The 13,873-nt window shown below is 47.7% G+C and overlaps 1 protein-coding gene across 3 annotated transcripts in view; it reads left to right on the top strand.

The window, feature by feature from the left end:
* The window catches only part of NCKAP1L (NCK associated protein 1 like), a 38,619-nt gene extending 30,322 nt beyond the window's left edge, over nt 1–8,297 (top strand). For all 3 annotated transcript variants that reach the window (XM_029953950.1, XM_029953949.1, XM_029953948.1), the window contains 5 exons: nt 314–407; nt 1,299–1,415; nt 1,753–1,862; nt 3,867–3,956; nt 7,917–8,297. In XM_029953950.1, coding sequence (XP_029809810.1) covers nt 314–407; nt 1,299–1,415; nt 1,753–1,862; nt 3,867–3,956; nt 7,917–8,048 — 543 coding nt within the window. In that variant the 3' untranslated portion in view covers nt 8,049–8,297. The remainder of the gene's footprint in view (nt 1–313; nt 408–1,298; nt 1,416–1,752; nt 1,863–3,866; nt 3,957–7,916) is intronic.
* Nucleotides 8,298–13,873: the final 5,576 nt, after the last annotated feature.

Raw genomic sequence — 13,873 nt, 5'->3', positions numbered from 1 at the left:
TAATAAGTATGATAGTAAGAAAGTGAGTTGTAGTTTGGAGACAGTGAATTGATAGCTCTGGCTGCATTGACTGTAGGCACTTGGGGAATTAAGATTGAGAAAATAAATTTGCACTGGGGAGTATCTGAATGCCAAACAAAAGCATTTGTGCTTTTTCCCTGTAGGTTAGGGAGAGCTGTAAAGAATATCTAGAAAAGATGATAATACACCAAAGGCTTAAAATCTGTGATCCAGGAATTGCAACCACCCGTAGCTTCTGCCACACAGTTCCCTCTGGGAATCCTGTCCAGAACGTTGTTTTCTTCTCTACTAGGTGACCCTGAGTGTCTTTGAGCTGGCATCTGCTGCAGGAGTGGGCTGTGACATTGACCCAGCCCTGGTGGCTGCCATTGCCAATATGAAAGCCGGTAAAATTGGGGAAAGTGGGCAAGGGAGGGCTTAGGCCATATTTTTAGGTGGGAAAGTGTCAATGTAACAAGAAACCTTTACTTGGGATTGTGAAGTCAGAGGATATAAGTTGGGAGCTAAAGAAAGACTTTAAGTGCAGTCCCTTACGCCTAGAAAATACTTACATAGGCAATTTAGATTCCTAACCAGGTTCCAACCAGTTGACCTGTCAATTTGCTGAAAAATATTAAGTGAGAGTCTCTTTGATGGTCAGCAAATGCTCAAAGGAACTTGCGATCTAGTTGGGGAGATAAGATTAATGAAAATGAAACAAGAGAGCAATCCACGGTTACATATGACTTCATGTTGAGTTGTGTGGTATATCATCTGTGTGCCTCAGAGTGATCTGGTGCTTTCCCCTCCCATAGAATCACCTTGACACCATTCACTTCTTCCCCTTGTTTCCCATTGTCTGTTGCATTTCCTGTTACGAATTTCCTCTTTCTTATACATACTCAGAATGGGATGAAACCAAGGGGATGTTATTAAGCCCTTTCAAAATTGCTGGACTGGCCCTTCTCTCTTGGTTTGGTGAGACTCTTTCCTCTCCTTCCTGTCTCCCCACCCCATCAGGCAGCTGACAGCTTCCTTGGACTGCATGTCAGCCCTTCACGAAGAGCTCTGCTCCAGTGACCGGAGGAGGCCTCTGGGACCCGGCCCCTCATGATAAGTGGGGGCCAGTCCTGTTCTCCTTCAGCAATAATGACTCGTCTACCATACTTTAGAAAGTGTTTTCGTAGATAATTTTCTTATGGGATCTTCCCAGTAGTTCTGTGACATAGGACCCCTGTAGAAGATAACTCCTGTATGCTGATCTTACTTTTCCTCTTTTCTTTTTTTCTTCTTACCAGATACTTCATCTTCTGAGGAAGAATACAAGGTGGCCTGCCTGCTCTTGATCTTTCTTGCCGTTTCCCTTCCACTCCTCGCCACTGACCCTTCTTCCTTCTATAGTATTGAGAAGGATGGTAAGTAAGGAGTAGGTTTGAGGGACCAGTGCTATTAGGTTAGTCTCCTGGAGACTGCAGAGTTCTGACTCAGGTATAAAGTTCTATTTCAAAAAACACTTGTGAATGAAGCCTCCGTAAAATTCAATTCCAGTGAAACTTTTTAGGAATATCTGTCTCCTACTACCTAAATATCCCCTGATATTTCTTAGGAATATCATTCCCCAAATCTGGTCCTTTTGGTGTCAGACAGGGGTGGCCTAGCCTGAAAAGCTGAGAAAGTACCAGCTGGGGTCAGCCTGGGGTGACTCACTTTATTTCCTTTCATTTCTCTCCCCCTCTGTCAATCATAACCTAGGTTACAACAACAATATTCACTGCTTGACCAAAGCCATCATCCAGGTATCTGCTGCCCTCTTCACACTCTACAACAAGAACATTGAAACTCACCTCAAGGAGTTTTTGGTGGTGAGTGGCCCTAGGTTATAAGGAATGGAAGATTACAAAGTCTTTTGGAATGAAATGGAAGATTGCAAAGTCTGGCGGGAATTGGTATGACTTAAATCCATAGACAGCTATTGCTGGTGGCCTTGGAGTCTAACCTACCACATCATTGATTCAGTAATAGTGGTCACTTTGTGAAAGGCAGGAGTTTCTTCTAAATTCCCTTAGAGCTGGGGTTTCAGCCTCTGCCTCAATACTTGGAAAGAGCATTGGACTAAGTCAGCAAATCTGAGTTCTAGTTCTGGATCTGCTACTAAGAAGTTGTGTGGCCTCTGAAGAGCCAAACTTTTGGGGCCTCATTTTGCCTATTTATTAAATAGGGAGAGTGAACTGAACCCATCACTCACCAACCTTGGTGTGCCTGAGAATTCCCAAGGAGCTTGTTGAAACACAGATTCCTGATCCTTATGCCAAACCTATTGAATTAGAATAACCTAGGGTGAGTCCAGGCCTCTGTTGTTGTTGTTGTTGTGTTTTTTCCTTTAAAGTAGGCTTCATGCCCAGTGTGGAGCCCAAGGCGGAGTCTACCTCATGCCCAGCGCGGAGCTTTGAGGTGAAGAGCTGAGCTAAGATCAAGAGTTGGTCACCTAACTGACTGAGCCACCCAGGCACTCCAAGTCCTCTGTTTTTAATAAGGTCTCCAGGACATCTGATGTACAATCAAATTAGAGACACTGAGTTTTAGAACCTATAAGGAGGCCCTTTCCAACTCTCATCCTGACCAAAAAAACCCCCCAAAAACCAAAAAACCTTTTTTTCACATTCTCAAATGGTGGTGTAAATCAGAATCACCTGGAGAATTTCTGATTCAGATTTGAGGTGGGGCTAGAAAATTTGCATTTCCAAGTTCCCAAGTGATGTTGAAGCCATTCATCCTGGGATCTCACTTCGAGAACTGCTGGGCTCGATTTCTAGGACTGGGGTTTATAATCAGGCAGCTGATTTTACTGTAGGTCACATCCAATTCGAGAAAGATTGTTTCAAGAAATATTTTTAGCCAAGGTTTGACTCCCTGTAACAATCACCATTCATCTTAAGTTTTGCCTCTAGAAAAGCACAGAATAAGTAGTCTCTTTACATTGTTGAAAAGAGGCCCTGGGGTTTTCCATTCTAAGTCCTCCGATGTGGAATCCCATCCATGCGCTTCTGATACGTGGTCCATTACCCACTGCCTGGCTAAGCATTCTCAACAATGGGGAGCTTATTCCCCTGCAGAGCTTGGGCCTGACTTAAGAACTAGGGCCTCATTTGTCTCCTTTTAGGAGGAAACCCAGTAAATCATATTCTCTCAGGAATCATACCACTGTCCTAGAGGTTTAGTTAGAGGGTCTCCATTTAAACTGGGCCAGCCAGCCAATCGGACTGGGTTGCAAGCATCTTATATATAAAGAATATTCAGATCTCTAAGATGGAGTGAGAAGGGACCCCCCTTTCCCCCCTTTTCCATTTGCCCTGTTTGTTTGCTAAATGAGAATAACCTGGGCCTGGGATGCAGTGAATCATGTTTTCTTCCTCCCTCTTTGATCTGTTGGGGGCCCGGAGGTGCAGGGAGAGGACAGCCATTTGGGAGTTGGCAGGAGGGGAGTATGAAGAACACTGCATCTGAATCAAAGCCCAGCTCTGTCTCCAGTCTGGTGGGGAGTCAGCCGTAAACAGCCTGGTGACAGTGCTGTCTGAAGGCCACCTGAGACAAGGGATTAATCTCCAGCATACATTATTACTTGCCTTTGTTCTAGCTTTTGTCCTCACCCTTACAACCTCCTGTGGTCTGCACGGCCTGGTTTACAGGCAAGGTGCATCTCTGGAGCCTCAGGGATTTGCTTCTTTTCCACCAAGCTGAGAGTCTCCAAGAACATCCCAGCCCTTCTTAACTCTCCTCCTTGATCTTTGTTTAACTTCCTGTAGCCTGAGGCTGTCCTACTCTGACCTCCATAAAAATCTGCTTTCTTACAAATTCTTCCCCTACAGGTGGCTTCCGTCAGCCTCCTGCAGCTGGGCCAGGAGACTGACAAGCTTAAAACCAGAAATCGGGAATCCATTTCGCTGCTCATGCGCTTGGTATGTATTTGGTGTAAGTAGGTCTGGGAACACAAAGAGCAAAGGCCAGAGGGAGACTCTTCTTGAGGGTTTTTTGTTCTTGCCTTGTTGTCACTCAGAAATGTGACCTCAGAACGGAATTTGGCTTGAAGGTTAGGCCTCCCATTCTGGTTAACATTCCACACTTGTCCTGTAATCCCAAGGTAGAGCCTTCAATGACTTCTCTGCAGGACAGGACCTACCTTGTCCCTGGCCAACTGGGTCCTTTTTCCTGCAATGTTCTCAAGTCTGATCTGATGGGGGGGCCGTGTCCCTCATCCATCACTGCCTGTCCAGCTCATGCTTGATTTTACTTGACCATTTCCTACTGCTGTATGTCTTGTCCTTAAAAAGTGCTACGGGGAGGGTGCTGGATGATACAGAGCTGAGCTGGGAGATGGGGGCTCAGAGGAGGTGAGTATTTTCCGCTGAAAAGCTATAAGACCGAGAGGCAGGTGGGTCATGAATCAGGCGCCTCCTGCTATCTCTTCTTTCCCAAGCTGTGGGCTTTTGTTACTTTGGCAGAAACTTCTGGGAACTCTGACTCAGTTAACTTAAAAAAATCTTTTCCTCATGACCCTGTTTTCCTCTTCAACACGCTTACTCACTCTTTTGCTCTTGACATCTGATTCTCCAGGTTAGTGCTGCACTTAGCTATGGTCAGGAGGAGGGGCTCCTGCCCTGGCCCCTGTGTTTCAGAGGCCCTCCTCTGGTGTATGGGGAGAGGGCAGCCTGTGTTCCACCGTGAAGTCCACACCGAAGATTTCCGGGACCCCAGAATTCTCTGCTAAGTGACTCCAGACTACTTGTAGGACTTGTACTGAGTTTCTTCCCCAAGTCCATCCTACTGAGGTGGACTGTACTGCTGGAGGATGTACCTCTAGTGCCAAGGGACCTATGGCTGGAGTGTAGATGTGCAGAAAGGGATTCCATATGTGTCTAAAAAATCCCTCAGACTGGGGCTCGGTCCCTTTACCCTCTTCTGGTGCAGATCTCTGAGGAGTCTAAGAATTCTTTTTATAATTAAAAAAATATTTTTAGGGGCGCCTGGGTGGCTCCGTCAGCTAGGTGTCCAACTTCGGCTCAGGTCATGATCTTACGGATCGTGGGTTCAAGCCCCGGATCAGGTTCTGTGCTGACAGCTCAGAGCCTGGGGCCTGTTTCGGATTCTGTGTCTCCCACTCTCTCTGCCCCTCCCTTGTTCATACTCTGCCTCTCTCTGTCTCAAAACTAAATATTTTTTTTAATGCTTATTCATTTTTGAGAGAGAGAGAGAGAAAGAGAAAAGGAGACAGAGAGACAGAGCATGAATGGGGCAGGGGCAGAAAGAGAGGGAAGCACAGAATCTAAAGCAGGCTCCAGGCTCTGAGCTGTCTGCACAGAGTCCCACGCAGGGCTCGAACCCATCAACTGTGAAATCACGACCTGAGCCAAAGTCGGATGCTTCACTGACTGAGCCACCCAGCTGCCCGTATTTTAAAATTTATTAATTAAAAATTTTTTTTGAGTCTAAGAATTCTTAATTCAAACCTGACCGTCCATGAAATCATAAAGGTAGATTGTGAAGGTTGAACAATAGACCCTAATGTTTGATTTATTTAATCACATAGTATGTAGTACTCTTGGCAAGGCCCACAGATGTTAGGGGCAGGCATGCCTGGGACTCTCTTTGGGTCTGCTGTCAATACACAGGTATTGAGTGGGATCTGTGTCTCAGCTAGAAAAGGCCTAGATTGGGTTAAGGATTATGACGGAGATGAGAAGAGAATGGACATGAGTGTGTGTGTGTGGTTGGGGGTGTGGGGGGTGGTGGTGGTGAGGGGTGACAGGGCAGAGCAGGCAGATGAGGGCAAAACCCAGTAGTGTGCTACATAGAGCATAGTCTTTGAACCAGCACGACCTTGGGCCAGTTAATTAACCTTAACCTTTCGGAGACTCTGATTCTTTATCTGTAAAAGTGGGCAATAATCCTTGTGATAGTGTGTTAGGATTTATAAGAAAACATATGTGAAAATGCCTAGTTCCTAATAGATGGTCAACCAATTTTCTCTCTCTCTCTGCTGCTTATTTTAGTTTCTGGATGATTTAGGAATGCTTCTTCATTTGCTTGGGCAGTTTTCACCTCCATAAGGTTCTATATTGCCACTCAGCGCTGCCTCCTTCTGCTTTGCTGGCCCACCCCATCCCCTAGTGTGGGAGGGTGTCTGCCCCTTGTGGCATCACAGTGAGCCTGCAGAGTAGCTGGGACAGAGCTAGGACCAGGAGCTTTTTGTTAGAGGGAGAGACCTAGGGACTAGCTGCTGCAAAGCAATTTAAATGCAAATGTTTTCACATAGAAATCCCTGGGAAGGAACTGTATTCTGAGTTAAGAGGCTACTCATGTAGCCCCAAGTCCTGGCCAGGCACTTCCCTCTGTGGGGGTCTTTCTGTCTTGGCTGTCAAGCCTGGGCAGTGCCCACCCCTGTTGCTGCCAGCCTGTTCCTGGCATGGGTTTAGCAGGGGAAGAGAGGACTCTCAGAGAATCATGGAATTCTAGACATCAGAATTAGACTAGATCCTGGCAATTAGTCCAGTCCTTACAATTTGTAGGTGAGGAAACTGAGGAGAAGGGAGGGAAAGATGACATGCAAAAGGTCTCCCCCAAAATATAGGCCATGAGTACCCACGTTTCTTGGCCTTCACTCTAGGGCTGTTTCTACTGCCATGAATTTCCTCCATGTAGAAGCCCTGTTATCTTCTGGGCTTAATGGAGCAAAGAATAGGAAGTCTTGGGGCAGTGGATTCTTCTTGAAGCCATCACTCATTTCCGTGTACCTGAGAGTCATATCCTGCAAAAGAAACCCTATCTCTCTCTCGGCCTAAGCTTTGAAAGTCTTGCCTAGCAAGAAAGTCCCTCTGTTATCCAACCTAAGATCAGATCGACAGTTTTACTGGCACATTTCCTTCCCTTCAGTCTGCAGTGTCTGTTCCTCTGAGGCTGTTGTGTGTGCATGTATTTGAGAACAGCAGACTCTTATAAATTTTAAAACTTGAAAGGACTTCAGAAAAACAAACACATTAGAGTAGATAGGGTGGATTCTCCTTCCAGAATGAATTTTGAGGATGCGAAACACCAGACATATTGGGGAGGGCCCATCTGTGTAAATTGCCGGAGGATATGGGACACTTCTCTCTGGTATGTGTTTTCTAGTCCCACAACTTCAGGGATGAGGAGAGCACTGATGAGCTTCTTCAGGGTTGGTCTAGACCAGGGGAGCCTCTAGACCAATGCTAGGCTGTGGGGCCCTTCCCCAATAGGTCTCCCTTCCCCCCAACCCTCCATCACTACCCTCAGTCTTATCCAGGCATCTTGATCTATCTTTCTGCTTGGCTGTGGGGGCTGCTGGGATCACCATAGCACACAGGCTTCTAATTAAACTAATTAATCATGCCTGCTCCTTTATGCAGCATCCTTACTGCTCCCCAAGCACTCTACTAGGGAGGGAGGAGACAGAGACCCGGCACAAGAGGACCCATGTGGATTCCAGGCTCTTCTTTCTTGGCCTGGAGTGGTGATCGTTGCCTTCTCCGTAAAGCTCTGTCATTAGCCCTTTTATCCAGCCTTACCTGCTTCTGTGCACCCACAAATGATTTAGCCTCCAGAATGGGTAAAATGGGAGTTTTTCTGCCACCAGAGAAGTGGTTCTTTCCTGCCTCCTGCTTCTGAGCCTTTCCTATAACCCTGATAAAGGACACAGGGGCCATTATAATGAAGGCGGAGAGGCCATATTGCTCTCCTAAAACTAAACCAAGTGAGGGAAGAAGGAGGGGAGTGTGATTTGGAAACCTCTTCACTTGTGACTCTAAGGGCCTGAGAGGGCTCTGGAAACAGAATGAGGGAACAGGGTGTCATAGAGGTAGGCCCTCCCCAAGGTTCTCATCTCTTTACCTGCTCTCTTCCAGGTAGTGGAGGAGTCCTCCTTCCTGACCCTGGACATGCTGGAGTCCTGTTTCCCTTACGTCCTGCTGCGAAATGCCTATCGGGAGGTATCCCGGGCCTTCCACCTGAACCGAGTGCCAACTAGTACCCACTGAGGGGCCCTTTGGACCTACCTAAACCCATGAAGCTCTAGCCATTTTCTCAAGGGCTGGGGTCAGGGGCCAGAGCTGATGAACAGACATACAGAGGCACAAAAACAAAATAATCCGCGGCTGAAAAATCAAAGAGAAATGGGGCAGGCTGGCAGGGGTGGGGGTGGGGGGGAGAGGGAGGACAGTTTGCGGGAAAAATTAGGGAATTGGGGTCACGTGTGTGAATTTTACATTAAAAAATTGGTAACGTTCCAATATGTTTTCTGTCTTGTCGTGGCTGGAGCTTGAGCTCTGACTGGCATGGGTCTCTTGACCTTCATCACTATTCTAGGATAATGCTGGCGGGCAGAGATGATCAATCATCATATTAAACCATAATGAGCTTATAATTCTCCCACTGGAGCTTCTATTGTCTCCTGCACATTCATTAGGACGATTATCTCCTCTCTTCCTTTTCCAAATGTGTTCAGCAAACATTCAGCCTGCTCCTACTGCAAAGTGGTAGCCAAAGAACTTCCTTTTTCCTTTGTGGGGGCTCTTTTAGGAGTCATGGGTCTCTTCCTCTGCCCCATCCCTACCGCTTACAAGAGGGGGAGATCCTCCCTGGCCCCAGCCACCCTCACCTGCTCTACAGTACCTTGCCGGGGACTAGTAAGTTCTTTCATCTGGTTAGCCGTAACCCCTCCTGCTTTTTCTTTGACATCCCCGCAACCCAGAGCCACAGGTCAATCTAGCTAATTCGAGGTCACATGACAGTGAATTGGATCAGAGTCATGTGGGTCTCCCTCCCCGATCATTTGAGGGTACTCTTCCTCCTATCTGGAGCCCCTAATTCAACGCCAATCCCCTTGTCATCCTGGGTACAGCTGTTGCTCCAGGCAGGGATTTCTCCTCTAGATCTTAAATTTCATAGACCTCATTAGATTATAGGGCCCTGAGAGCGGGTATACTTGAGGGAGTACAAGCTGTTTCAACTTAGCTCTTTTCTGCACTAATTAGAATTTCAAGTGTCACAAAGCCTGGGGCATTCAAGATAGCACTAAACTAGATTTAGTTAACTCCGTGGCAGGAAACAGCGGCCCCATCCATCACTTCTGTGCACCACGGCCAGGGAGGACTGGAGCAATGGATAGCAGGTCACCGGTTGAGAGTGGTGGAAATGGGCAAATATAATTAGTTGATTAATTAGGGTCATGTCCATATTTCCATGATAAAGCGGAAGCAATTGTTGGATTTCAACAAAACCATCTGAGGTTCACTAAAGCTATTTGATAGCTGTTTTGGGATTTTTGTATGCATGTTTGATCTTTATTTCTCAACACCGAGAAAGTCAAAAGTTCTTAAACTTGGCACTCATCATTGATACACAAGTTTTTCTTAGCAACAATTGTCTCCTCTTCAGGATAGAAGCAACAGAGGATCCAGCTTCAGGCATCAGCTGGTTGTCCTTCCTTGCTGTGGAAGGGACATTATGTTCTAAAGGAGTGATTCAGGGTCAGGCCTATTGAGACTGAGAGCAAAGCTGATTAGGAAGAGAAGGCTCAGAAGTATCTGAACAACTACTCCTTATCCTACTCTGCTAGAATCTTACCCTTCAGGTGATGGAGATCTCTTTTCACGTATATGTAGAACCACGTAAATAGGAGCCTCTTAAGGACAGAAGAGAGAAGTTGCTGCAGGGGAATAGAGGGTAGACATAATACTTCTGTAATTAAAAATTTTGTTGAGATAGGGGCTCCTGGCTGGCTCAGTCCATAGAGCTCGTGAATCTTGATCTCAGGGTCACGTTGGGCGTAAAGCTTACTTAAAAAAATTTTTTTTAAATTGAGATAATTCATCCACATGCACTTGTGAGAAGTAACACAGAGTCACTGTGTGTCTACTATACTCCACTTAAAAAAGAAAAAGAAAAAGAACACAGAGGGATCTCGGGTACCATTCATTACCAGTTTCTCCCAGAGGTAGCACTTGCAAAACGATAGCATGCTATCATAACCAGGATATTGACATTGATAGCGTTCAAGATCGAATCCAGATTTCCCCAGTTTTACTTATTCTTGATCGTCTGTGTGTACGGAATGTAGTTCCGTGACTCTTTTTCACGTGTAGGTTCGTGCATCTGCCACCACCACAGTCAAACTATAGAACGGTTCTGTCACCACAAGGATTCCTCGTGTTGCTTTTGTACAACCACATCCCCTTCGCCTTCCCTACCACTTGGCGATACAAATCTGTTCTCCTTTTCTGGAAAATGTTGTCATTTGACATAATATCTTTTCACAAACATGTAATCACACACACATTTCTCTGCTATCTATACTTTCCCAAAGCGCTTTCACAACCTTTATGACAATTCTGCAAGGTAGCCGGGGAGGCTTCCTGAGTTGAGGCCAGTCAAGAGACTCAGAGACATTCAATGATGTAATGAAGGTCCCATGTTTAGCACTATGTCTTGAACTGGGACCCGAGTCTCATGTCAATCCTCGACGTTTTCTACCTGCCCAGACTGCTTCCGCAGCTGGAAGTCTTCCTTGTTAGAAACCAGAGACTCTAGAATGAACAAACAGGAGAAGGTGAGGACATGATGGCCTTTACCACCTGAAACAAAAAAATGAGTGTCTAAGGTGAAGGAACAGATGAGGTGACAGGACCCCTGAGCATTTTAGGCAGTTTGCTTCCTTGACCAGGAGGCTCTCTGACCCCTGACAGCTGGGGACACAATCCACTATAAGCTGCCTTCTGCTCTCAGATGCCCAGCTTATTTTATTCAGGCCTTAAAAGGAGCTGAGGAATGAAATCTGAGGGAGAAATTCTGACTCCAATTGTTTTGTCTTGCAGGCAGAGAGTAGGTCTAGGCTCAGCATTTTCATTAGTGCACTGTGTTTTCATTAAAATCTCCATTAACTTGTTTGCGGCAGTGAGATGGAATTATCCCTCCCACAGGGCTGGGGTGAGATGCTTGTTGAGGAGATCCCTTTCCTTGGCGCGGTACAAGCACTGCTTCCCCCATAAGGTGTTCGGTTCAGTGGGCAGGTGGGGTCAGAGCCTGGCCCAGGAGATCCAGCCAGCTGGCCCTTTGCCTGGGAGGAATGGCCAGTTTGAGCACTGGGCCTCCGGAGCAAGGGCAGTCCCAGCTGGAGGGAAGGCTTCCTTCACACAGGTCCTCTTGCCTGTATCAGTTCTCCCCAACAAAGTTCGACTCTCAGATGAAGCTGGCACATGGCTGAAATGCACTCACGAGGTTGGGGGAAGAGTGTTCTTCCAGTTCTCCCCCTCCAGGGCCTCCCGCTCCTCCTAAGTACCTGTCATCAAAAGAGACAAAGATGAGTCCCCCCTCAGCCCCCACACCTCAGTGAGTGTCAAGTTCTCTCCTCCCACCTGAATAGGAAGCAGGCACACAGGCTGGGCTGCAGGTTGAGGAAGTCAGAAGTTAACTTGAGCTGAGTTTGCAGCTCCGGAGAGATTGAGGAGCAGGCTTTTCTCTTGTCACTTTGGAGGGAGAGGATTGTGAGGCTGCCCCTTTAAATAGCATTCCCGTAGGAGGCACATCACATCCATCCGTCACTGCTGCCAAAGTATCATTTTTGGTCTCTATCAAACTATGAGCTTGTTAGGAGGAATTGTAGGGTTAGGGGAGTGAGGAGGCAGGGGTCTCCAAGGGGCAGGGGCAGTTTGGAAGGCAAAAAGGAAAGGAATGAGGTTGGCAGAAAAGAGGGGGGTTGGGGACGAGAGGGCAGGGAGAGAAAAACAGTGGTCTTTTGAGCCTATGGATGGAGCAGATATATCTGGTTCTTATCTGTCTGGAGGTAGGGTAAGCAGAAATGGGACGAAATTGCTGCCAGAAGGAGGAGGTTGAGGTTAAAGACCAGAACGGGTAACTAAAGGAGAAAGAGAGCCACAGACTGGAAAAACACAGGAAAAAGGTTAGGAGGTTTGGCCCTGGCTTTGTTGCTTACTCTGTGGGGACCGCGTTATTTTTCTAGGCTTAGTTTTCCCATTTGTTAAATGAAGTGGGTTAGACTAGACGGACTCTGAAGCACCTTTCATGAAAAACTTTTTGTTTTGTTTTGGTGAATTTTCCTTTTCTTCAAGTGGGATAGGAGTTGGGGGCTTGGGGGTTCAGGATAGGATATGCCATTGTGGTGACAAGAAATTTCGAGATCCCTCTGAAAGTACATCTCCCGCCTCTTTCCCACCTCTTTGTGTTTAAATACCTGCCTAATTTGGGAAGCTCCTTCGCTCAGATCCTAATTTGCAATTCTTTTGTAGTTTCCAGCTCATTCTTTTTCAGCTGTTAAGGAAGATGATGGCTCTCAAGTTTGAGAACTGGATTGCGTAGGAGTCTGACTGGGGTCTCTGATGCCACTTCATCCGGGCTGGGGCTCTTCATCAGGAGAGGGGAAAGGAGGATGGATGCAGAAGTTAGATGGACACAGCGAGGGAAGTCCCGTACTCTTTCTGCTTTTTTTCTCCATCTCTGTCTCTGCCTGTGTAACTTCCTGGGAGTTGGTTTTGCTGATACTTCTCTGTCCTGCTAGGTCTGAAGGCCCCACCTAATCTAATCACCTAAAGGGCAATTTTTTCATGTCAGAAGTCTTTGCCACTTCACTTCTGTCCTGCTGCTTCTTTACTCCTCCACTGCCTGGGAAGTGGGGGTGGGGGGTGGGGGAAGTTCCCCCTCCCCCATTGAGAATGGACTAAATACCTTCCAATCATCCCTTCTTCCAACCTCCAGAGTTCTTGAACTTAAAACTCATATTCTGGAATTCTGAACTAGTGGCCTGCTTGGGATCCAGTAGTTAGTGAACACCTCCCCAGTTTCTGTTTACATAGGATTTTCCCATAATTCCAAGGTAGGTGGTTATTAAGGAACAGAGCTATTCGGAGGAATCCTAAGGTGATTCCTGCCGGAATCCTAGGTAAGATTCAGTCCGATGCAAGAGGCTTTGCCGGTTACAAGGGCTTGAATTCAAATTTCGGTTCATTGATTATTTTACAAAGGTTTCAGCAGCCCGGCTGTTTTGTGCGGGCCCTGAGGCATTAGATTTCTATTACTGAAGGCAGAATCAGAGGAAATAAAAAGGCCACGCTAAAGGAGGGGTTGAGATGAGATACTAGGAACGGTTTCCTGGATCTTACCGAGTTCTGTACAACGATGATGCGGTCTTCCCTATTCTGGTGCATTCTGTCTGGACAGCTTTAAGCTTGGACGAAACCCCCACAGGCCAGGGAGACGGATAGAGACGCTCGGTGGGGGTGGGGGGAAGGCCACGGCGATGCAGACCTATCAGGACCACCAAGTTAAGGGAACTGAGGAGAGGAATGGGATCCCATGGCAACTCAGAGCAGACCTTGAACTTTTTCCCTTCAAAGGCAGGAGCGCAAGGTGTGAGGGTCTGGTCCGGAGCTGGGTTTCGGATGGTGGATGGCTTGGGTCAGCCGCTGTGCACGGGTTCCCCCAGGCGGCGGGGGGTGGGTGGTGGTGGTGGTGGCGGGGGGGACTCATCCATCCCCTCCCCCTCCCGCACAACCCCGGGCTCAAGGCGGCTCGGCACGCGTGGATCCACGAAGCCGCACGCACGTACACAGAAACTCAAAACACACACCGCGGAACGCACCCGGCCGCCCACACGGAGCGCTGCGGCCGCCTGCGCGCCAGGCACTCTGTAAACACGCACTCGCAGCCCCCGCGCGGGGCACACACGCCGCCGCTCGTCCCGGGCGCCCGGGTGCGTGCGCTCGCCCTCGGCGCCTGTGTCTGCGTGTGCCCCCGGCTCCCCCGCGCTCCTCAGGGGGGGAGGGGCTGCGCGGAGTGAGAGCGGAGCCGG

Source organism: Suricata suricatta, chromosome 10, assembly GCF_006229205.1.
Source record: "Suricata suricatta isolate VVHF042 chromosome 10, meerkat_22Aug2017_6uvM2_HiC, whole genome shotgun sequence".
NCBI lineage: Eukaryota > Metazoa > Chordata > Mammalia > Carnivora > Herpestidae > Suricata > Suricata suricatta.
This window is presented reverse-complemented; position numbering and strand designations above follow the sequence as displayed.